The following is a 26,877-nucleotide window of genomic DNA, read 5'->3' as shown; positions in this document are numbered from 1 at the left end:
AAATGTATGCTGTCAGGTTGTAACTGCTATAAAGAAAAAGTAAAACAGGAAGAAAGAAGTAAAGAGAAATGAGCGGTGCTCTATCAGTTATGGTTGTCAGGGAAAACCTCTTTGAAAAGCAATGAAGACAGCTCCGGCAATGAAAACTTCAAGTGCAGAAGCTTAATGTGGTGTGCTTGGAGGTCATCGGACTGCAGCACAATGAAGGGGTTACAGCACTAGACTTGAGGTGACAGAAGGAGGGACCAAATCATGTGGGACTTTCTAGGTCATGGAAAGATGTTAGGTTCTATTTTAGAATGTGAATCCACTGAAAAAATTTTAACAGAGTAGTAAGTGATCCAACATAAGTCCTACCCTTTGGAGAACACACTGTCAAGGGGTAAAAGCAAATGCAGGAAGACCACGTTGAAAGCTACTGCTGTTCCAGAAGAAATGCTAACGCCTTGGACTAGGTGGTATTTGCAGAGGTGGCAAGAAGTTGTCAGAGTCTAGCTATATATGAAGGTGGACTGTCCAGCATTACCTACCCCTTCGTTTTCAGACTTTAAGCATCTGCTTTGTTACATTTCTAGTCTTTCTAATGCTTAGATACAACAATGTACATCAAAAGGACCTCAATAAACATTTTTTGTTTGGTTCAGTAATTCACAAGATAAAAAGCTCTGTGTTGACCTAATAACAAAAGAAATCCAATAAAAAGAAAAATCTAACAGGCAATTGTGAAGACTAGGTCCCTGGGGATGGAGGGGGTCACTTTATAAATTTGGTGTGCAAGGCCCCATATGAGTGAGTCACTTCCTCTCAAGTACTCCCTCATTCAACCAAGAGCATTTGCCAGGCACTGTGCTGTTACTCTGTGGTTGTCATCTCAAAGAAGAAAGTACCTAAGATATGTAAATATCAAAAAGGATTTAGTCTTACTTTCTAATTACTATGTTAAAATGAAACTATGAACTTTACAAAGCATAACCCTTACAGGTTTCTGATTACTAAACATAAAAAGTAATCCATCACTTAAAGCAAACTCACTACGAATGAATTATTCACTATAAACGAACTGTTCACTATAAATTCCCAAGGAATTTACACCTCAGGCTATCCCCCAAAGGCCTGCAATAATCATGGATAAATTTAAAAGATGGCTCCATGCTCCTTGCCACCAACAACTGGACCAGGAGTAGGCACTTGATCAAGGTGGGGGCCAATCTTACCCTTGATCAGTTTGCTGAACATGTCTAAGGTAATAAAGATTCATTCTTGCATTCAGTGAGATGGGACAATGGCCTAACAAATTCCATTTTGCTTATATTAAGCTAGGTTTTTTGTTTTTCTTTTTTTACGGTAAGCAGGTTTTAACCTGCAACCAAAAGATTTTAATTAAAGCATACTTGCTTTATTTATCTTCAACTACGGTCAATCTACCTTCAAGCTTAAAATAAAAATTCATTCATAAATCCTCCTAAGCACATCCACCGCTTGATATACTTAACAGATTTCAGACATTGTTAGGAGTCAGCCAGCAGAACAGGCTCAGTCACTCATATATCTGTTCTCACTTCCTACAATCAGTCCTCTGTCTCTGCCAGATGTGGGAAAAAGTGATTCAGATCATTTTGCAAAGGAGAGGCGACATGATCACCATTCCACCTAAGTACAACAGCCACGAAAATCACCCTTAAAAATCCTAATAACCATTAAGAATATAATCTGAAACTCTTTTCCTTTTCTGTAAGATAACAACATAATGAATTGTTATATTACAGAAACCCAAATAATATTTTTAATTTATGGCTGATTTTAAACCCCTAGACTCAGTTAAGCTGAAGCATAACCAAACCAGCAGCATTCACCAAACTATTCTACTTAGCAGTCAAAAAAAATTATGCAAAGCACCCTTAAAAGAAGATTCAAAACAAGACCAACACTGTAGACATCCTGACTTTAATTAAAAACAAAACAAAACAAAACGAACACAAAACCGGAACCTGCTAAGTATAGACAACCTATATATCTCCTTAGGCAGTAAGTGCAAAATTAAAAACATATCCCAGTGTATATAAGATAAGGCTTCTAATCTTATCTGAGAGCTTATTAAATTTTACAATTTTCACATGGTTTAAGTTCAACAACTCTATTTCTGAGGAGCGATTACCTTAATGATAAAAGAACAAAATTACATTGTCTCTGCAAAATGATAATTCACTACTAGTTTGTCCCCCCACTTTAAAAATGCCAAAAACAGTAACATTCCATTTCCACTACATCCAACCATGCTTATAAGCAGTATGACAGGAAACCCCAGAACTAAATGGACCAAGTCAATCACTGTTCTTCTGTTACAGTTCTTCTCTAATTACTCAAGAACTCCTGATTATCTAAAATATTTTATCTGTCTTTAGAACTTCAGACAAGATCAATCACCGCTATTTGGTATAGGCTCAGAATGGGGAATGATATTGGTACTGATGCTTGCAATCCCTAGTTTAATCCTTTCTCCAGCAATCTTGGAAATATTTACAGGTAACAGGCTAACATGAAATTTAGTGAGATCAAAAATTTCTAAGATTATCACATGAAAAAGACTGTTGGCAAGGATGTAGGGAAATGGGACCTTCACATACGTAACAGGCAATGATGGTAAATTTTTAAAAATCTTTATGGGGGAAGATCTTGCAATATGTAGTGAAACCTTACATATGCATACCTTTTAATTGGACCAGCAATTCCACTTCTAAGAATTTAAACAAAACAAATAAACAAGCACACAAAGATATATGCACCAAAATGCTTGTCACAGCATTTGTTCACTCAAAAGTATAGAGAAGAGCCTGCAGGAGGACAAGGGAAAATTAAGTGACTAATACAGTTTAGGCAAAAAAAGATAGCCTCAACTATGACAGTGGCACCAAACACAGAGGTAAGTGAATAGTGTTTATACAACGGGAAAACAAATAACCGAAATATCTATTGTATGTTCAACCACATAATGGAATTCTATGAAACAGAAAATTATAATGTATATCCAAATTTACTGTTGTCTTCATATGTTTATTACGTGATAAAAGCAGGTGACTTAACAGGATGTTTAATGACACATTTATATCTATATATATTTATAAATATACTTTGAAATTCACATTCAAAGATTTGAGAAGAATCAATAAAATGTTAACAATTTTTATCTCTGGATAGATTATGGGTGATTTTTCACTTTTTCATCTGTGTATTACACTTTTCTTTCTTTTCAACCTTGATCTAATATTTTACAACAAACTGACTATCTTCTGGAAACTCTCTGACTCCTTGGGCTTTCTGAGACAGAAAAGGCTTGGCTTTAGTTTTCTCCCTCCCTTCCACCTTCCTTTGTTTACTTCTTTCAATATTTATCAGCATCTTTGCTTATTTTGTCACTAGGTTCAGAGAGTTCATGGTATCTTTTTATCTAATTTCTATTAATAATAGTTATTATTATCGAGCATTAAACTACCGGCGAGGTACTCTAATGTATTCTTTATAATGCATTATCTTTAGTCAACTAGTTCCCTCTCTTACCCAACCCACGGACCCCATTTTCCACATTTCTGCCAAACACACAGCAATGTCCTTTGATGTGACCTTCCCTTTCTTCAGTGATTAGCACTACTGTACTCTTTAGTAAAAAAGTTCTTCCTGGTACTAAGCCAAAATACTCCCCTGTGAATTCCTCTTTCCTTACTCCATCCTTTTTCACATTGACCATTTGAACACTGACCTCATTCCTTCCTTTGGTCCTCGTCCGTATAAATGGTTAAAACAGTTTCAAGACATTCACCGTTTGGGTTATTGGGAAGATCAGATTTTTTTAAAAGCAAAGTGCCCAGTATAGCACCTAGCCATGTTTTAACAGACATTCAATAAATAATAAAGTAGTGATCTCTAATCCAAACACTGAACCAGAATTCCAGAAAATTAATAAAAATTCTAACCTGACTTCAACTTACTATTTTTATTTTATTTAAGATTTTTTTTTATTTTTAAGTAATCTCCACACCCAACGCAAGGCTCAAACTCACAACCCTGAGCTCACGAGTAGCACATGCCACCAAATATGCCAGCCAGTCACCCCTATTTTATTACCTGGGCTTCACTGTCCTCCTCTGCAAAATGCTGGACCAAATTCTAAAGATTTTCCTTCTATATTTTTGAGAAATCTATGGAAAGTCTTACAGATTTTTTAACTATTATGCTCAATATTGGTGAATTTGTGATATTTGTTCAAATATAAACACTGACTGAGAAAACATAAACTAGTATAAATTTCCAGAGAGCAATGTGGCAAAATAGACACAGAGCGTTAAAGATGTTCATAACCTTTAGCCCAATGGTTCTTGGAGATAATCACAGGTACTGACAGACATCTGTATATAAACACATTCATCACATTATTACGAACATGAATAATGTAAGCAATAGAAATAATCAAAACTGGGAAAGAGCTATATAAATTGTGCTCTAGCCATACAATGGATCCATGTAGTCATTAAAAATTAATCCTAAATTTCAAAGCTCAAAATTATGTAACAGTAAAATTAAGCTGGCAAAACGCACACACACACACACACACACAGAGAAATACATCACTTTGCTCTTTTAGGTTAGCCTTAACATTACAGGTATAAATGTCACCCCTAAAAGGGGATCTTCTTTTTCATGAGCCTTCTCTACTAGAGATCTCTTTTATAACAGTGGAGGGTAATAGAGCCTTTCTCTGAATTTTTGGCTTAGAATACACTAATTTAAACTTAATGTCTTCAAGCTATAGATCCAACGATGTACTATAACCCAAACACAGACATAATTTTTAAGCATTTTCATAATTTCTGAGTAAAAATGGAATTACATATGAATTTTCAAGAAAATATGGAAGTGTTCTGCATAAACTTTCAACTATGTTTGTACTGTACTGAGCTAAAACTGCATACAAGGCCCCTTTTTCTCTGCTAACCACAAAATAAATAGCTCTCCAGGCCCCTTGGAAAGTACGAGCAATTCAAGTGAAATACAGTTGTGAAAAGAGAGAAAAAAAAAAAAAAGAAGACTGGCTTGCTTGATTTGACACTTATTTAGTACTCTGTGATTTATGCACTCCGTCATACTCCTTACAGTTATGGGGAAAACACTAAAAAAAGTAAACTCACAATCCCAAGCATAGGAGATATTTCTTATAAATTCAGAGGATTTCATTAAGGAGAATATAGAAAAATAAGGTGTTCTATAAATTCACAGACGTATCTGAAAGCATTCTGTCATCTTGCCTTAGAAAACCAGAAAACCTGAAGAAGGCAGTAGTCCTATTGTCTTTCGACTATGACTTCTGAACTGGCTGTCTTAAAATTCCTCTAGCCCTTAATATTTCAAAGGCTATACCAATACATTATGGAAAAAGAAGGCAAAAGAGGCCAAAGATAAGAACAATGCAATCAGCTGCTTGCAGAGGACAAGTCATTTAACAGGTGCTGCCATGACCATCCTCACGTAAAATAAATATTTTACAATCCTACACAGTGTGTAGAAATAAAACATTCCAGATAAAGTTATGATTGTTTTTCTTTTTTAACATTTGTTCTTATTTTTTAATGAGCCTAAATTTGTTCCTGCACTGTCAGAAGCCAAAGGCAAACTGTGTTCTCTTCTCCCCAGAAACTTATAATACAATAATGATAAATAGATCTAACTCCAATTTCTTAGACCTAGTTGAAAATCATGGGCAATTGAACACTCAGAATCTCCCTCCAGGATATGTCTCCTTATAAAAACACCATTTATTTTTATTTATACACAACATAACCTCAAATGTGGTAACAATCACCAAGTAAACCAGCACTATCCAACATACAGCAGAGGAATTGCCTGGGAGAGAAGATTGCTTTGCCACTCTGAGTAAGATACATTCATTTATTCAGAAAGGATAACAAATGAAAAAGAAAGAAAACAATGTGCAGGTCCATACAGAAATCTATTTACAAACCAAAAAGGAAAAAAAACCTAATTATGAAGTTCATCCTGCTCAGAGTTTGGGATTCTGATTTTCTTTCCTTCAGTCTGGAACACACAAAAACCAAATTAATGGAGATCTCAAGAGAGATCTGGTTACAGAGATTAAAAATAATTTATTTAGCAATGACTAGTCAAAAACTAAAACGGGGATCTGAGTTTTTAGAGCCTTTTCCTACAAAGTTCCTTTTTCAACACATCCTTGGGTCAAAAACCCAAACTGTCATTTTGGTTTTGGAAACAGAGAAAGGTTCATACATATGCCAAGTCTTCAATAAATACTTGTTAAGTAGATGGGAGAAAAACTAAACATAACCATCTTTGCACCATTTATGTGGTGAATTTAAGACTCTGTTCTTCAGTATAATTAAATAAACCTGAGACTGCTCATCTTTAATCAAGAAATTAAGAGAGCTCATGGTTCAGTACCAATAAACCCTCTCAGTCAAACAGAGTTCATTGTATCTTTTAAATAAACCCATTTTATAATTTGTGAGGCCTAGTGAGGTGAGTAATGATAAATAAGAGAGAAAGTAGCGGCCTGTGTTGTGATGTTACCCACCACACAGGTGTCAAGGCCCCACCAGAGCAGTAAGTTGTGGGGGGAGGCTTGGACAGGAGCACACAGGTGTATCACAGGTACATCACACACAGCTTCTTACAGTTCCTCAGTATGAAACAGGCACCAGAAGGAAACCGGACTGGCCACGAAGAGTAAAGGAAGTGGTTTGGCAATGCAATTCCCCACTTCCATTCACGTTCCACTTACCCACACAGCAGAGGAGGTAACAAAACTGTCTCAGTACTAAAGCCACGTATAGATCACCTGTATATTATTTTATTAGTATTTAATTATATTTTCCTAATATAATCCTGTTTCCTTAGCATTCTAGAATACAATCCTGTGTCTCTCATAGTTTCACAAGTGCCTGACAGTAAGATATGTGTCACAAGAATAAAACAAAAGTCTGTTCATTTTCAAAGATGCTTCAGAACCTCATTAATCATTCCAGATACTCTGGTGCTCCGTATGCCACTTAGTTTTTTCAGGTCTCACAATACACACTATTAAAAGAGGCCTGAAGAACAAACTATCAGGCAAAAAAGAGTGTAAGAAAGCACCTAGCTCTTATAAAGGTATTTCAGTTAATGTGAATCTATGGCTAAAACTCCTAAAGCAGTCTCAGTGACCTTTGAATCACCTATAAAATGAAGAAGTCTCTAAAGACTGAAACAAGAAATGGAATCCTCATTGCCAAAAAGAGAAAGGCAGATCCCCAACCACAGAACTATAGAAAAGGAAAGGTTTAGTGACAATTCTGTGCAATAACATCAAGAGCAGGTCAAAAGGAATATTCAGGGGCGCCTGGGTGGCACAGTCGTTAAGCGTCTGCCTTCGGCTCAGGGCATGATCCCGGCGTTCTGGGATCGAGCCCCACATCACTCCTCTGCTGGGAGCCTGCTTCTTCCTCTCCCACTCCCCCTGCTTATGTTCCCTCTCTCGCTGGCTGTCTCTCTCAAATAAATAAATAAAATCTTTAAAAAAAAAAAAAAAAGGAATATTCAACAGAAGATGGAGATCACCAGGAATAAACTATGCTGACCTAAGCGCTTCTTTATTTTAGAAGTTACAGGACTAGCAGATGAAATGAATCCAGACACAAGGACTATCTGGAGTTCAACAAAACATTCACCAAATTCTGACAGGGGAAGGCCGGGTTTCCAACCTCTACATTATTGACATTGAGCCAAATAATCCTTCTGTAGGGAGCTCTCCTGCACATTGTACAATGTTCAGTAGCATCTCTAGCCTCTACCAACTAGACACCATAGCACCTGCCAGCTGTGACAACCAAAAATGTCTCCAGATACTGCCAACAGTTCCCTGAGAGGCAAGTCACCCTTGATTGAGAAGCACTGATTTATGGCAAGTTGAAGAAATACAAGATAAGTAACAGTGGTCATTAAGACCCATAAGTAATTGAACAACCATTCATGAGAAACAGAAAAGCTATATCCAAGGTGCTGATAATAGATCATGTCAGTTTTGGAAAAGGTTTCTTTAACTGTCTCTTAATACTAAATAATTTAACCAATGCTTCAGAAAGAAATACAAACATATGTTTATCAAATTTGTAGAAGATATGAAATCAGATGATATGAAAAAATAAGTACATGAGGAACATCCAAAGAACTACTGCACAGTAAAACTTTGTGCAACTTTAGAATTCAAAATTGCTTCCTTAAGCTTTCTGTTAAGAAGTCGTCCCTAATATTAGGTAGATTTGAAGATCAAATGAGATGGATATTATAAGCCATACAATAATGCTGTTCCATTCCATGGAGTCAGAAATGTTTTGGGAAAAAAATGTATAGTAATATACAAGATGAAATTTATTTTTTTATTATGGTAGAATTCTCCCTGCCTTTCGCCTCTTTACTTTCAAATAAAGTAAGAGACTCCTATGTAGAAGATCCCATAATTAAGAAAATATGATCTACAAGGGTACCTGGGTGGCTCAGTCAGTTAAGTATCTGACTCTTGGTTTCAGCTCAGGTTATGATCTCAGGGTCATGAAATCAAGCCCCACATCAGGCTCCATGATAGCATGGCGTCTGCTTGAGATTCTCCCTCTCCCTCTGTTCTTCCCCCTACCCCACCCCCACTCACTCGCTGTACACTATTTCTCTCTAAAATAAATAAATCTTTTAAAAAAATGTTTCTTCATTAAAAAAATACATATAAGCTACAATACTAGGTAGTATTAATCATGTAAATCTGTAAAAGTTTATAAGATGAATTTTTAAAATAGATTTTCTTTCTAGACTAGGTTAGAAAATAATGAATAATGCATATGAAACAGCGCTATTGATTTCCAAGCTCACACATTATTGTCTCTTTCTAGTACACACAGTATCTAAATCTCCATGTTAAATTCTTCCAAACCTTTCACATTTATCTCAAACTTCTCTCTCCACCAGGAAATGTCTCCTGAACCTCCAAAATACAAGTTACCTCTCTCCTCAAATCCTTAGAAGATATTTTTATCACTGTTAATTTTTTCCTTATATAATTTTTATATAAAACACTTATCTCCCCAGTGAACTCTAAGCCCTTGAAGACAAGACTATGCTTTATTCTTTTATTTTCATAGATTATCCAGTACACTATTATGTACATACAGTGAACACATGATGTTTGTTGAATAAATAAATTAGTGAGGATTTAATATTGTTAAGTATTATTAAATAAATGACTGGATGAGGATACAAAAGCCTGGAATCAAACAAGATAAAAATATAAGAGCTTCAGGGTACCTGGGTGGCTAAGTCAGTTAAGCCTCCAACTCTTGATTTTGGCTCAGGTCACGATCTCAGGGTCGTGAGACTGAGCCCTGGTATCAGGCTCCGCACTGGGCACGGAGCCTGCTTGCGATTCTCCCTCCCTCTCCCTTTCTCCCTCCCCCCACCACATAGGTGTGCATGAGTGCTTTCTCTAATAATTTTTTTTTAATTTCTTAAGGAAAAAAAAAAGATGTTAAGAGTTTCTTTCAGAAAGAAATTTAATAAAGGTAAGTGTAAAGTCCCCCTTTTCTGGGCCTGAAAACTGGAAAAGACCTGACTTAACAGCAGCACATGTTCAAAAAATACATATTATTAGTGGTGCTTTGATCAATAAGGTTAGTAAAAGCCAAAAGGAAAATACAAATGCTGCTGGTGGAGGTGCGGGCCGGAACCCTCATAAGAGCACTGTGCCCTGGAGCAGAAAGTGGAAGCCCTATCTATTCTTCATAATATAGGTAGGTAAAGTACATCCTTAAAATGAACCTCAAGAAATACTATTCTCTTGGAACAAAAAGTCCTTAAATTTGTATGGAACCAGAAAAGGCCCCGAATCGCCAAGGAACTGTTGAAAAAGGAAAAACAAAGCTGGGGGCATCACAATGCTGGATTTTGAGCTGTACTACAAAGCTGTGATCACAAAGACAGCATGGTACCAGCACAAAAACAGACACATAGCCCAATGGAACAGAACAGAGAACCCAGAAATGGACCCTCGGCTCTTTGGGCAACTAATCTTTGATAAAGCAGGAAAAAAACATCCGGTGGAAAAAAGACAGTCTCTTCAATAAATGGTGCTGGGAAAATTGGACAGCTACATGCAAAAGAATGAAACTTGACCACTCTCTCACACCATACACAAAAATAAACTCCAAATGGATGAAAGACCTCAATGTGAGACAGGAATCCATCAAAATTCTAGAGGAGAACATAGGCAACAACTTCTATGACATCGGCCAGAGCAACCTTTTTCACGACACATCTCCAAAGGCAAGAGAAATAAAAGATAAAATGAACTTATGGGACTTTATCAGGATAAAGAGCTTCTGCACAGCCAAGGAAACAGTCAAAAAAACTAAGAGACAGCCCACGGAATGGGAGAATATATTTGCAAAGGACACTACAGATAAAGGACTGGTATCCAAGATCTACAAAGAACTTCTCAAACTCAATACACGAGAAACAAATAAACAAATCATAAAATGGGCAGAAGATATGAACAGACACTTCTCCAATGATGACACACAAAAGGCTAACAGACACATGAAAAAATGTTCAAAATCATTAGCCATCAGGGAAATTCAAATGAAAACCACACTGAGATACCACCTTACGCCAGTTAGAATGGCAAAGATAGACAAGGCAAGAAACAACAATTGTTGGAGAGGATGTGGAGAAAGGGGATCCCTCCTACATTGTTGGTGGGAATGCAAGTTGGTACAGCCACTCTGGAAAACAGTGTGGAGGTCCCTTAAAAAGTTAAAAATTGAGCTACCCAATGACCCAGCCATTGCACTACTGGGTGTTTACCCCAAAGATACAGACGTAGTGAAGAGAAGGGCCATATGCACCCCAATGTTCATAGCAGCAATGTCCACAATAGCTAAATCGTGGAAGGAGCCGAGATGCCCCTCAACAGATGACTGGATTAAGAAGCTGTGGTCTATATATACAATGGAATATTACTCAAGCTATCAGAAAGAACGAGTTCTCAACATTTGCTGCAACATGGACGGCACTGGAGCAGATAATGCTAAGTGAAATAAGTCAAGCAGAGAAAGACAATTATCATATGGTTTCTCTCATCTATGGAACATAAGAACTAGGAAGATAGGTAGGGGAAGAAAGGGATAAAGAAAGGGGGGTAATCAGAAGGGGGAATGAAGCATGAGAGACTATGGACTCTGAGAAACAAACTGAGGGCTTCAGAGGGGAGGGGGGTGGGGGAATGGGATAGGCTGGTGATGGGTAGTAAGGAGGGCACATATTGCATGGTGCACTGGGTGTTATACGCAAGTAATGAATCATCGAACTTTACATCAAAAACCAGGGATGTACTGTATGATGACTAACATAAATAATAAAAAAACAAACAAAAAAAAAGAAATACTATTTTAAATTATCATATTCTTCATTGTGAATCACCCATTTATTGTTAAATATATTATATTGCAATGAAGCATAAACAGGTATGTGTACACATCAATAATCCAATATCCAAAATAAGAACATGAAAAAAATTGAATGCACACTATTAAATTTCATACAGAAGTTTAAAAGAATGAGATAGGAATCTTTGTGTATTGCAACAGAGAGGCAGAAGCTGAGGAAGGGGCAAGGAGGGAGACAAGGAGAGGAAGGAAGAAGGGAGGGAGGGAAAGAGGGAGTCAAAGACATTATTTTTTTTTTTAAGATTTTATTTATTTATTTGGCAGAGATAGAGACAGCCAGCGAGAGAGGGAACAAAAGCAGGGGGAGTGGGAGAGGAAGAAGCAGGCTCATAGCAGAGGAGCCTGATGTGGGGCTCGATCCCATAACGCCGGGATCACGCCCTGAGCCGAAGGCAGACGCTTAACCGCTGTGCCACCCAGGTGCCCCCAAAGACATTAAGTTATGAAAAAGCAAGCTACAGAAATTTTGTAATAAAAGGCCACTCAAATACAAGTGCGTGCGCATGTGTGTATATCCATACGGATGTGTGTATATACTTTTTATTTATATAGCTACCTAAGGCAAAAGGGATGAATGAGGGAATAAAACATTTTCATCTGAATTGTTTACTTCTTTTTCAGTGAGAATGTGGTTAAATGTGTTACTTAGGTAATTTAAAGTAATATTAATCTAAATTCTCATCCCCTAAAATGATAAATTTAGTTTTTTTTATAGAGTCTTAGTGTACAAATCAATATTAATTTTCAAACAAGTAAAATCAAAGAATTGTAATACACAGTTCTTAGTTTCCTCTCACTTCAAAGAAATTTTCAGGCTCAATCACCCTAGTTTTCCTGAAAACATCTAAGAAATTTCTTTATCCTATACATCATCTATCCCCATTGTCTGGTAAGCAAAACTATATGCCTCTAAAAATCAGAAAAAGGGATTGTTACACACACATCCTCAGCAATATTTTCTGCCTACTATTTTCCCAAGTCACAGGTCACTAGTATTGTGTGGTGAATTGGAGAACACCACATTCCCAATTTTTTCCCATTTAACATCCCAAAAATCATTATAACTTCAAGAACACTGTCTTTGGAATTATGTGCTCAATTAAAATTACCACTCATAAACGACTTTCAAGACAGGGAAAAACCCCCATCATTCTCAAGCAAACACCAGCCCCTGATGAAACTGCCTAATAAAAGGTCATCTTTGCCAAACAAAACTCAAGGTCTCTCATTTCATTAAACAGCTAAAAGTAAATATATTTACCCAGTACAACAAGTATTTGGGTTTTTACCAACTTACAATAACATTTTACTAGAGTCAGTGGTTAGCTATGAAGATGTTTATAAGCCATTTTTTCCTTTCCCTGTAATTTGGGAGATTAATGTAATCAAAGTACTTTAAAAATCAACAGAAGACAGATTTAATAAAAGTGATGATGAAAAATGGGTCCTAGAGCTAAACAATAAGCGTAAAGATCAGTATGATATAGCCTAAAGAACTGTATAACAATATTTTAAAAAGCACTTGAATGAAGTAGGTTATTTTCTAAATTAAGGTTATTTCCTAAATTTTTCTCGTTGTTTATATAAAGCCCCTATGCAACAGGAATAAAACGTGAGCTACACAGAGAGTTTTAAATTTTCTCATAACCACATTTAAAAAGAGGAAAAAACAAACAAGTGAAATTAATTTTAACAACATATTTTATTCAACCCAACATATCCAACTTATTATCATTTCAACATATAATCCATACTAAAAAATTATGATAATTTACCTCTTTTTCATACTAATCCTTTGAAATCTGTACCTTACACTTAAAATACTCTCAGTTTGAGCTGGTCACATTTCAAGCGCTGAACAGCCACAAGTAACTAGTAGTTGCCATACTGGACAGTGCACAGCCATAACATAAGTGGGTCACATACAATTTCTAAATTTCTGAAGCACAGTTACATAATCAATAGAAGGTCCTAAGTACTTAAGCAAAACCAAAATGTCTTCAGCATAGTCTTTAAAGGCATATGCAGGGATACAACCAAATTAAAATGTAAAACTAACAGTTAATACATATTGAGCATTTACTATATGCCTGACCCTGTTTTAAATGCTTTTCAAGGATTATCTCATTTGATCATCACAAAGGCCTCTGATGTGGGCACTAATAATAAACCCATTTCACAAATGAGGAAACTAAGACATGGGGAAGGTAAATGAAGGTTAACCCAGCCAGTCTGAATCAAGAGCTCATGCTCTTAAACACTACAAATACTATACTGCAAGGAAAGTATCAAACAAAAACTGGTTCATAAAAAATAAAATAGGGAATAATGAAGCAAAAGTATTTCTTTTGTTAATTTTTTTAAAGATTTTATTTATTTATTTGAGAGAGAAAGAGAGTGAACATGAGCTGATCCGGGACGGGGCAGGGGAAGAGGAGAGCCCTGCTGAGCAGGGAGCCCAAAGGGGCTGCCCAGGACCCTGAATCATGACCGCAGCCAAAGGCAGCCGCTTAACAAACTGAGCCACCCAGGTGCCCCTGTTTCTTTTGTTACTAACAGGTTTTTAAAATTGAATATAGGTTATTTCCTAAATTTTTCTCGTTGTTTACTTCTTTTTCAGTGAGAATGTGGTTAAATGTGTTGTATATAATCCTTTTCCAAAAGATGCTCCAAGCTCCCAATCAATACATTTTAGGTTAGAATTTTTATTTTTAAATTTATTATTACCACAAATATTCTATTTAACCTTATACTAATAATGTAAATATTTACATTTATAATGTGAACTTATTCATGACCCAGTACTGAAAAACTATAGTTTTAGCTTTAAAAAAAAAAAATCATTTTTTAAAACTATTTTAAGGTGAAGAATTTTCCAACTTACTAATTTCAAGAAGCTGCACCTTTCTTAAAACTCTTTATATTTCTGATTTTATTATGGACTGCTTTTTAACAGTTCATTCTCTTATAGAGGGAAGAAAAATTTTAAAAAGGGCTTATTTTTCTTCCCATACACCTGTCATTTCAAGGAATAAAAAAGTACGAAAAGATAAATACAGGCAAGAAAAGAACTAGCTTTTTCCTGTATCTTAATTCTAAGAAAAAACAGAATACTATGTAATTAATACCGAACATCCTATTAGGTACATCCCACACCAAGATTTTCAGCTACAACAAAGGGACAATGTTCACTTTCCCATGTACATGCCACCAGCATAATGACATAAACACCGATAACGTTCACAGAAATTTCAGATAAATTGCTGGATATCTCTTCAGAAAATAACATTCGAGGGGCGCCTGGGTGGCACAGCGGTTAAGCGTCTGCCTTCGGCTCAGGGCGTGATCCCGGTGTTATGGGATCGAGCCCCACATCAGGCTCCTCTGCTATGAGCCTGCTTCTTCCTCTCCCACTCCCCCTGCTTGTGTTCCCTCTCTCGCTGGCTGTCTCTATCTCTGTCAAATAAATAAATAAAATCTTTAAAAAAAAAAAAAAAAGAAAGAAAATAACATTCGAAAATACCTAGTCTGAAATAAACGATCCCATGTTAAAGAAAATCTGTAATCAGAGCTTAAATCGTCTGACCCTTCTGTGTACCTAAAATCACAAGATAAGGATAGCCAACTGATCCACAGTTGAAGGCCACGGCTGTCTGCACACTAACTTTGACGTTTCCAGGGTGTCACTGGAAAGCTTGATCACACCACCTTCAGTTCCATAATAAACCTATCACCATACTGTTTCTAGTATCCCTCCCACATATTCAAAACCTCACAAAGGTGGCCAGAGCTCAGAGGGGGATCTCTTAATAGAAGAGTGCATTTGCACAATGTGCCTGAGCAGATATTTAGCAATAGAACAAAAAGGTTAAAGAGTCAGTCTGCCTCTGCCATAATGAAGAAATATCTCAGCTTACCAAAAAGTTTACAGAAAATAGTCCATGTCACCTACATTATGTTTTTGATCATTTGAACAATTTTATCAAATAAATGTCTCTGAGACCCTACAAAGCTCATCTGTGGGCTTCTTGTTTTTCTTTTTCTTTTTTCCTTCGGACCGCCTTTCCTTTGGACTGCCTTCAGACACTGGGTCTGGTCCTTTCCTATGCATCATTCCAGTAAGTCTCCACTACAAGCCTATTCAATTAGGTTTCTGCTTTATAGAAAGTGAGACAGACTCAAACAGCTGTTAGATGGGAACCAAAGATGGACCCTCAGGCAGGGCTTCTGACCTTCCAGGCTCAGGTTCCTTCTACAACACAAGGACTTTCTTTCCCACTGCATTCCCTACTTACCGACCAATTTATCTACCATGAGTACCCGCACACTCTCAAGTAACAGCGCATAACTGTAAGTACAGTTTTATATCTCCGAAAACTTGGACCTATATCCACAAATTCCAATACTATTAAAATCTTAGAGGTGAACTGTGTATCTCAATAAAGCTGTAATTGGGGGGAAAAAAAACAAAGAAAAACAAAAAAAACAAAGGGCACCTGGCAGGCTCAGTCAGTAGAGCATGACACTCTGGATCTCAAGGTTGTGCGTTCAAGCCCCACGTCGGGTGTACAGATTATTTAAAAAAATAAAAGAAAATAGGGACGCCTGGGTGCCTCAGTCAGTTAAGCATCTGCCTTCAGCTCAGGTCATGATCCCAGGGTCCTGGGATGGAGTCTGCATCAGGCTCCTTGCTCAGCAGGGAGCCTGCTTCTCCCTCTGCCTGCTGCTCCCCCTGCTTGTTCTCTCTTCTCTGGCAAATAAATAAATAAAAATCTCTTAAATAAATAAATAAATAAATAAATAAATAAAATAATATTCAAAAAATTTTAAATAACAAAAAAAACCCTTAAACATGCTAATGACATCAATTCTCCAATTATCCTAATAGTACCATAGGTAATCCAAACACCTAATTTGTAACTCATTTCTCCAAAATGTTTATAAATCAGTCCCTTGCTATTGCAAACGTTTTACGTCTCTCATTACTTCACTCCTAGTAAATGCCTCAACTTCCCTCATTACAATTTCTATATTCTCCATCCCACCCTGAACACTAGCAATCTATCAATCACCCTTAAATACTACTTTCATCATTCCACAACTCTCTTCAAACACTTTAAAGGTTCCCTTTTCCCTGCTATGTTACGTCTAAATTCATCTGCCTAGCTTTCAAGGTCTTCCTTCATTCTACCTCCCACCACTCCCCATCATGTGGGCAAGCAGTCTCTTCTGTGTCCTATGAACATACCGACCCCTGTGCTGAATGCTATGCCTTAAATAATGTCATCTCCCCAAGCTGACACGTTCTTCCCTCCATCTCCTGCGCATCCATCAAAGGCCAGATCAAATCTGACACTTACGCACTCTGCCTGACTACTTATCGCTGCCTCCAGCGACTCCTACAGTACTTGGGAGTCTTTGGTCATCTTCTGTATCTACAGCACCTAGTATCCGGGATGTAAAAAACACTCGATAAATGGTTTTTGAATATAAGTTGTAATATGCTGTGCCAAAATAATTATGTAGCTTTTACCCTGTCTCTTCAAACCAGGTGTATTCACTTCACTAGCAATACAAGTAAAAGAGTGCTAAAAATAATAGTTTCAGAGGTTTTCTTCAATATAAACAAATCAGTAACCTATGAGATGTTTCCACGGCCCCCGCAAGCATTTCTATGCAGGACCCCATTCAACAGGCTCTGTGAATTTGACGATTACTACATCTAACCTTGCATTCCTGTTATGGTCTCCTCTAGCAGTTAACAATGCCAGAATCAAAATGACTTTACAATGAACGCATCTGAGTTTTTTTCCTCAGATGACACTTCAGAGTTCCTCACCATAAATGAATACTATCTATGAAACAATCATTTATACTATTTTACCATTTTAAGATTAGTGTACAATTATTTACAAATGTCTTTTGCTTTTTGACCACTCAAAACAGATCAAACAAATTTAAGTACAAAAACAATCTTTTAAAAAGTCAGCACTAAAGTCTTTAGTGTCACAAGAGAATACAAGGAATTCAGGTCACACCTGTGCAAGATTATACATATTTTTTAAGATTTTATTTATTTGAGAGAGAGCAAGCGAGCACAAGTGAGGGAAGGAGCAGAAGGACATGCAGACTCCCTGCTGAGTGCAGAGCTGCCAAGGGGCTCGATCCCAGGGCCCTGGGATCATGACCTGAGCCAAAATCAGGCGCTTAACTGACTGAGCCACCCAGGTGCCCCTGTGCTAGATTTTATAAAACACAAATATGAATAACCACTATATACTTAGCTTATTATGACTTTAGAATGCAAGATAAAAAACTTACATAAAAAATAAGTTTTAAAACACACCAATAATATTTTAATTTATGATTCAAGATAGAACTTCAGCTTATTCAATATAGAACACCTAGGGGCACCTGGGTGGTTCAGTCGGTTAAATGGCTGACTCCTTGTTTCGGACTGGGTCATGATCTCAGAGTCCTGGGATCGGGCCCACATCAGGCTATGCCCTCAGTGGGGAGTCTGCTTGGGGATGCTCTCTCTCCCTCTGCCCCTCCCCCACTCATGCTGACACACAATCTCTTTCTCTGTCTCTAAATAGATATATCTTAAAAAAAAAAAAAAATCACCTAAAAAAATCCCAAGGCTAATTCTCCTGTAATTGGTCCTTACAATGGCCCTTAACCCACAGAAAATGCCAAAGATAATGATAACAGCCTTCCTCTGACAAATACAAACCAAAAAAGCAAAAAAGGCAACAGAAATTCCACTGAAAGTGAAAGAGGTACATCCAGACTGAGAAGCTCAAGAACATAACACACACTACTTCTCTTTAAAACAATAAACATATTCAGTACCTTACCTGTTTCTGAAATGTATGTAACAGGATCCTGGCGCAGAATTTTACCAGGTTTAGAAGACAATGGCAATTTTTCTGGTTGCTTTTTGGCATTTTTTATCTGCACTGTCTCCTCTGATTCTGAATCTGTACATGAGAGGAAAATCAAACAAAATTCTCAAAAGAAACAGTAAAATACAGTGTGTTTTTAAAGTGATTTTGTTAACCAATTCCTCAAGGCCCATTTCAAGGCAAAACTCTTACTGTGAATTCTCACAGGTTACTTCTACTTGTGTTAAGCCTTTGTCTTACTTTTCTTTTGTTACCATAACAAATCACCACAAATTTAGTGGCTTAAAACAACATAAATATATTATCTTACAGTTCTGAGGTTAAAAATCCCATATGGGTCTCACTAGCTAATATCAAAGTGTCAGCAGGGCTATGATCCTTTTCTGGATACTCTAGGGAAAAATCCATTTCCCTGCCTATTCCAGTTTCTAATGATTGCTAATATTCCTTAGTTTATGGCTCCCTTCCTCCATCTTCAAAGCCAGCAACATCAGGCAAAATCCTTCTCATCCTGCCATCTCTCTGGTTCTCTGACTTTCTTCCACAGTTAATATCTCTCCCACTGTCTAGCTCTCCCCGACCCTCTCCTGCCTCCACCTTCCTTGTGAATACAATGGCCCCACCCCCAGATAATCCATGATAATCTCCCTATTTTAAGGTTATCTAATTATCAACCTTAATGCCACCTACAACTTTAATTTCTCTTTTGTCATGTAACCTAACATATTCACAAGTTCGAGGAATTAGGGTGTGGACATCTTTTGGAGCACTGGTCTGTCTACCGAACGAACCATAACCACCCAAGAAACTTAAATACAAACCAAGACAAAGTAGTACAAAAATAGAAGTTTCATAAACTTTAGTATCCTTCCTTTTCCTCTGAACCATGCATTTATAAATCCTGTTTTATATTATCCTAAACTGCATCAAACAATTCAATTTCCAGTTTCCCAAAAGACAGAAACTCCCAGGAAATAGGGATGTGTATTTATTTCAAATTCCTTACGATATACAGCGGTAAAAGACTCAAAATAAAGACTCAAGTATTTTTAGGATGGAGTCAGAATCTTTGCTATCACTGTCAAATCCTAACAATCCATAAATGCTTACCTTTTTAATTTTAAGAATTCACACCAGATGGATCTTCTCCACAAAAGTAAAACCCAAAACTTTCTGAATTCTACCATTATTTTAACATATCATCAAAGGCATGCATAAAAATACACGCTCCTCATCTTAGAAGTGTATTCAAATATTGTATACGGTGCTTGTCCCATTTTAAATGCAACAAAAAAGGACCAGACTAAAAGCACAAAAATTAAATTTAAGATCTTTGTTTCTAAAGCAATATTCTCAGGCACTATTTTTCAAATTCAGTTTCCAAGAAGCTCAGCTGCAAGAGAAGTTAGTATGAATATTTTAAAAAATAAATATGCCATATTCAAAGTAAGTCTAAGATATGCTATATATATTATATACCCACCCCCGAACATTTAACACAGTAACACATTTCAGCTCTGATAAGTTCTACAGTATAATAAAACTGTTTCCAACTTTGACCATACAGCCCTCTCCTCACAGGACCTATTATAACATCAGAGAGAGCTGTGTGTCACAGAACATCAGTTTGGAAAACACTGTTCAAAGGGATACAAAATTATTTTAAAAGTTCAAAGCTCCTCAGAAGAAATATTACCTGAATCATAGATGATCCTCTTTTTCTTGTTTGGTTGCTTCTGTTTAGAGTCATCTTCTTTACAAGAACTATTTACCTGTAAACATCACAGTGTAATTAGAACACAAAAAAAAGTCTATATAACTTAAATGTTTTTTTCTCATTAGACTTGAGCTCAGAAATTCTGCCCCCCCCCAGGAGACATTTTTTGCTTGTCATAACTGGGCCGGGGGAGGGGGGGAATGGACTGAATGGGTAGATGGTAGACCAGGGATGTTTCTAAACATCTTACAGAGCACAAGATAGTCTTCCACAACAAAGAATTATACAGCCCAAAATGTCATTAATGCCCTACTTAAACTGAAGAATAAGCCAGATCCACCAACAAAAAGAGAAGAGATAACAAACGCCAGCATGGATGTGAAGAAAAAGGAACCCTTCTGGACTGCTGGTGCAACTATAAAATGGTACAACCACTATGAAAAACAGTATGGAGGTTCCTCAAAGAAATTTTTTTTTATATGACCCAGCAATTCTACTTCTGGAAATACATCTAAAGGAAACAAAAACACTAACTCAAAAAGGTATCTGCACCACCCATATTCACAGAAGCATTATTTATAATGGCCAAGACATGAAAACAACCAATGTGACCATCAAAGCAGGAAAGGGCAAAATTGTGATACACATAAAAAAAGAGGAAATCCTACCATTTGCAACAACATGGATGAGCCTTGAAGGCATTACACTAAGTCAGAGAAAGACAAACACTGTATGATCTCACCTATATATGGACTCTAAAACAAATTGAAAAACATACCAAATTCATAGAAAAAGAGATCAGACTTGTGGTTAGCAGAGGCACGGGGTGAGGGGAGGTACAACTGGAGGACGGTAATCAAAAGGTATAAACTTCTAGTTATAAGTCCTAGGGATGTAATATACAAGATGAAGACTACAGTTAACACTGCTATTTGATACACAGGAAGCCTGTTAAGAGGGTAGATCTAAAAGTTCTCATCAAAGGAGAAATTTCTTTTCCTTTTACTATATCTATATGAGATAATGGATGTTAACTAAACCTAACATTTAAATTTTCCCAAAAAGCATCAAGAAAGCAGATTAAGGGGCGCCTGGGTGGCACAGCGGTTAAGCGTCTGCCTTCGGCTCAGGGCGTGATCCCGGCATTATGGGATCGAGCCCCACATCAGGCTCCTCCACTGTGAGCCTGCTTCTTCCTCTCCCACTCCCCCTGCTTCTGTTCCCTCTCTCGCTGGCTGTCTCTATCTCTGTCGAATAAATAAATAAAAAATCTTTAAAAAAAAAAAAAAAAGAAGAAAGCAGATTAAAAAAAATGTAACCAATTATAAGACAGAAATGTTTCTAGGGGTGCCTGGCTGGCTCAGTTGGTTAGAGCATGTGACTCTTGATCTCAGTGTTTTGAGTTCAAGGCCCCACGATGGGTGTAGAGATTACTTGAAAGTAAAATCTTAGGAGCACCTGGGCGGCTCAGTTGGTTAAGCATCCAACTTTTAATTTCAGCTCAGGTCATGATCTCAGGATCGTGAGATCAAGCCCTGCATCAGGCTCCGCGCTGAGATTCTCTCTCTCTTCCTCTGACCCCAACCCCACTCATGTGTGCACTAAATAAATAAACAAATTGGGGAGTGAATAAATAAAATCTTTAAAAAAAGAAATATGCTTCTATTCATTACACTGAAAATTGAAAAATATAAAAACAAGCAACTACCTTGCAAGAAAATGAGATAAATGAACTATTATAATTCAAATACACCACCAGGCTAGAGGACAGAGTTAGAATCAACTCTATTAACTCCCAGAAGGGAGAAAGCCACAGAAGGAGAGTCTCAAATTCTGCCAGTAAACTTAGCCCAAACCTGTAGCTGTCTTTTCTTTTTTTTTTAATGGTTTTTTATTATATTATGTTAGTCACCATACAGTACATCCCCAGATTCCGATGTAAAGTTTGATGCTCCATTAGTTGCGTATAACACCCAGTGTACCATGCAATACGTGCCCTCCTTACCACCCATCACCAGTCTATCCCATTCCCCCACCCCCCTCCCCTCTGAGGCCCTCAGTTTCTCATAGTCCATATTCTCTCATGTTTCATTCCCTCTTCTGATTACCCCCCCTTTATCCCTTTCTTCCACTACCGATCATCCTAGTTCTCATGTTCCATAGATGAGAGAAATCATATGATAATTGTCTTTCTCTGCTTGATTCACTTAGCATTATCTCCTCCAGTGCCGTCCATGTTGCAGCAAATGTTGAGAATTCGTTCTTTCTGATAGCTGGGTAATATTCCACTGTATATATGGACCACAGCTTCTTAATCCAGTCATCTGTTGAGGGGCATCTCGGCTCCTTCCACGATTTAGCTATCGTGGACAATGCTGCTATGAACATTGGGGTACATATGGTCCTTCTCTTCACTACGTCTGTATCTTTGGGGTAAACACCCAGTAGTGCGATGGCTGGGTCATAGGGTAGCTCAATTTTTAACTTTTTAAGGGACCTCCACACTGTTTTCCAGAGTGGCTGTACCAACTTGCATTCCCACCAACAATGTAGGAGGGATCCCCTTTCTCCACATCCTCTCCAACAATTGTTGTTTCTTGCCTTGTCTATCTTTGCCATTCTAACTGGCGTAAGGTGGTATCTCAGTGTGGTTTTGATTTGAATTTCCCTGATGGCTAATGATTTTGAACATTTTTTCATGTGTCTGTTAGCCATTTGTATGTCTTCATTGGAAAAGTGTCTGTTCATATCTTCTGCCCATTTTATGATTTGTTTATTTGTTTCTCGTGTATTGAGTTTGAGAAGTTCTTTGTAGATCTTGGATACCAGTCCTTTATCTGTGGTGTCCTTTGCAAATATATTCTCCCATTCCGTGGGCTGTCTCTTAGTTTTTTTGACTGTTTCCTTGGCTGTGCAGAAGCTCTTTATCCTGATAAAGTCCCATAAGTTCATTTTATCTTTTATTTCTCTTGCCTTTGGAGATGTGTCGTGAAAAAGGTTGCTCTGGCCGATGTCATAGAAGTTGTTGCCTATGTTCTCCTCTAGAATTTTGATGGATTCCTGTCTCACATTGAGGTCTTTCATCCATTTGGAGTTTATTTTTGTGTATGGTGTGAGAGAGTGGTCAAGTTTCATTCTTTTGCATGTAGCTGTCCAATTTTCCCAGCACCATTTATTGAAGAGACTGTCTTTTTTCCACCGGATGTTTTTTCCTGCTTTATCAAAGATTAGTTGCCCAAAGAGCCGAGGGTCCATTTCTGGGTTCTCTATTCTGTTCCATTGGTCGATGTGTCTGTTTTTGTGCCAGTACCATGCTGTCTTTGTGATCACAGCTTTGTAGTACAGCTCGAAATCCGGCATTGTGATGCCCCCAGCTTTGTTTTTCCTTTTCAACAGTTCCTTGGAGATTCGGGGCCTTTTCTGGTTCCATACAAATTTAAGGACTATTTGTTCCAGTTCTTTGAAAAATGTCCTCGGTATTTTGATCGGGATAGCATTGAAAGTGTAGATTGCTCTGGGTAGTATGGACATTTTAACTATGTTAATTCTTCCAATCCATGAGCATGGAATATTTTTCCATCTTTTTATGTCTTCCTCAATATCTTTCAAAAGTGATCTATAGTTTCTAGGATATAGGTCCTTTACGTCTCTGGTTAAGTTAATTCCAAGGTAACGTATGGTTTTTGGTGTTATTGTAAATGGGATGGATTCCCTAATTTCTCTTTCTTCAGTCTCGTTATTCGTGTATAGAAATGCAACTGATTTCTGGGCATTGATTTTGTATCCTGCCACCTTACTGAATTGTTCTATAACTTCTAATAGTTTGGGAGTGGATTCCTTTGGGTTTTCCATATAGAGTATCATGTCATCTGCAAAGAGAGACAGTTTGACTTCTTCTTTGCCGATTTGGATACCTTTGATCCCTTTTTGTCTTCTGATTGCTGTTGCAAGGACTTCTAGTACTATGTTGAATAATAGTGGCGAGAGTGGGCATCCTTGTCGTGTTCCTGATCTTAAGGGAAAGGCTTCCAGCTTTTCCCCATTGAGAATAATGCTTGCAGTAGGCTTTTCATAGATGGCTTTTATGAGATTGAGAAATGTACCCTCTATTCCTACACTCTGAAGGGTTTTAATCAGGAAAGGATGCTGTATTTTGTCAAATGCTTTTTCTGCATCAATTGAGAGGATCATATGGTTCTTGAGTCTTTTCTTGTTGATATGATGTATCACATTGATTGATTTGCGAGTGTTGAACCATGCTTGCATCCCAGGTATGAATCCCACTTGGTCATGATGGATAATCCTTTTAATGTACTGTTGGATTCTATTAGCAAGGATCTTGTTGAGGATTTTGGCATCCATATTCATTAGAGAAATCGGTCTGTAATTCTCCTTTTTGAGGGGGTCTTTGCCTGGTTTGGGGATCAAGGTAATATTAGCCTCATAGAATGAGTTTGGTAGCTTTCCTTCTGTTTCTATTTTTTGAAATAGCTTTAGGAGAATAGGTATTATTTCTTCTTTGAATGTTTGGTAGAATTCCCCAGGAAAACCGTCTGGGCCTGGAGTTTTATTATTTGGAAGGTTGTTTATCACTGACTCAATTTCTTCATAGTTAATTGGCCTATTTAAGAAATCTATTTCTTCCTGTTTCAGTCTTGGTAGTTTATAGGTTTCCAGGAAGGCCTCCATCTCTTCCAGATTGTTTAGTTTTTTGGCATATAGCTGTTGATAAAAGTTTCTAATAATCCTTGCAATTTCAATGGTGCTGGTCGTGACCTCTCCCTTTTCAGTCATAATTTTAATAATCTCAGTCCTTTCTCTTTGTTTTTGGACAAGTTTTGCCAGTGGTCTATCAATTTTATGGATTCTCTCAAAGAACCAGCTTCTAGTCCTGTTGATCTGCTCTACTGTGGTTCTGGTCTCTAATTCATTGATTTCTGCTCTAATCTTGGTCAACTCCTTCCTTGTCAGTGGGTTAGGCCTGTCCCTCTGTTGCTGTTCCAGTTTCTTGAGGTGAGAATATAGAAACTGCATTTTAGATTTTTCTATTCTTTTGAGTGAGGCTTGGATGGCTATGTATTTCCCCCTTAGGACTGCCTTTGCAGTATCCCATAGGTTTTGGACCGTTGTGTATTCATTCTCGTTGGTCTCCATAAATTGTTTAATTTGTTTTTTGATTTCCTGGTTTATCGAGTCATTCTTGAGCAGGATGGTTCTTAGCCTCCAAGTGTTTGAGTTTCTTCCAGGTTTTTCCTTGTGGTTGAGTTCCAATTTCAGAGCGTTGTGGTCTGAGAATATGCAGGGGATAATTTCAATCTTTTGGTATTGGCTGAGACCTGTTTTGTGTCCCAGAGCATGATCTATTCTTGAGAATGTTCCATGGGCATTTGAATAGAATGAGTATTCTTTGGTTCTGGGGTGTAGTGTTCTATATATATCTATGAGGTCCAACTCGTCGAGTATGGCATTCAAAGCCTTTGATTCTTTGCTTAGTTTTTGCCAGGGTGTTCTGTCTATTTCTGATAGTGGGGTGTTGAGGTCCCCTACTATTACTGTGTTCTTATCTATATGTCTCTTTATTTTGGTTAAGAGTTGGCTTGTGTATCTTGCTGCTCCCCTGTTGGGGGCATATATATTAATAATTGTCATATCCACTTGTTGAATACTTCCTTTAAGAATAATATAGTGCCCTTCTGTATCTCTCTCTATGGCCTCTAGTTTAAAATCCAGTCTATCTGATATGAGAATTGCTACTCCAGCTTTCTTTTGAGGTCCATTTGCGTGGAAGATGGTACTCCATCCCCTTACTCTAAGTCTGAATGCATCTTTGGGTTCAAAATGAGTCTCTTGTAGACAGCAAATGGATGGGTCATGTCTTTTTATCCAATCTGCAACCCTGTGGCGTTTTATGGGAGAGTTTAAGCCATTTAGATTGATAGAGATTATTGACAGATATGATTTTAATGATGCCATTTCTCTTTAAAGTCTTTGTATCGGTTGTGACTTGCTGCTCTGTATCACTCTTGGGGCCTTTTTACCTTTATAGAGCCCCCCTTAATATCTCCTGTAGGGCTGGTTTCGTGGTTACGAAATTGGTTAATGATTGGCGATTTTGGAACGTCTTTATTTCTCCATCAATTCTGAATGACAGCTTTGCTGGATAAAGGATCCTTGGCTGCATGTTTTTCTCTGAAAGAGCTTTAAAAATGCCCCCCCAAGCCTTTCTCTCATTCCAGGTCTCTGTAGACAGGTCTGACGTAATCCTGATACCTTTGCCTTGGTACGTGAGAAATTTCTTTGCCCTGGCCGCTTTCAATACTGTATCCTTGGATCTAATATTTGCGAATTGCACTATGACATGCCGTGGCGTAGGTTTGTCCTGGTTGAGCTTGGATGGGGTCCTCTCTGCCTCTTGGACACGAATGCTTGTTTCCCTTGCTAGATTAGGGAAGTTTTCAGCTACAATTTGTTCAAATATCTCTTCTAGACCTCTGTTTTTCTCCACCCCTTCAGGGATGCCGATGATTCTGACATTGGATCGTTTCATAGAGTCAGTAATCTCCCGTAATCTACATTCGTGGGCGTGGATTTTTTTAAGACCAGCTTCTATTTTCGTTTTTTCTTCTACTAACCCATCCTCCAATTCGCTAACGCGTTCCTCTGCCTCGGTGACCCTGGCCGTCAGAGCCTCTAGTTTTGACTG

General features: G+C 37.6%; 1 protein-coding gene across 2 annotated transcripts in view; it reads right to left on the bottom strand.

Moving 5' to 3' along the window:
• The window catches only part of RFC1 (replication factor C subunit 1), an 86,843-nt gene that overhangs the window by 34,729 nt on the left and 25,237 nt on the right, over window positions 1–26,877 (bottom strand). For both annotated transcript variants that reach the window (XM_011232243.3, XM_034671935.1), the window contains exons 3-4: window positions 20,154–20,229; window positions 18,410–18,532 (exon numbers count right to left, since the gene is read on the bottom strand). In XM_011232243.3, the coding sequence (XP_011230545.3) occupies window positions 18,410–18,532; window positions 20,154–20,229 (199 nt within the window). The remainder of the gene's footprint in view (window positions 1–18,409; window positions 18,533–20,153; window positions 20,230–26,877) is intronic.

The sequence above is a fragment of the Ailuropoda melanoleuca genome, chromosome 11 (assembly GCF_002007445.2).
Source record: "Ailuropoda melanoleuca isolate Jingjing chromosome 11, ASM200744v2, whole genome shotgun sequence".
NCBI classification, from domain to species: Eukaryota; Metazoa; Chordata; class Mammalia; order Carnivora; family Ursidae; genus Ailuropoda; species Ailuropoda melanoleuca.
This window is presented reverse-complemented; position numbering and strand designations above follow the sequence as displayed.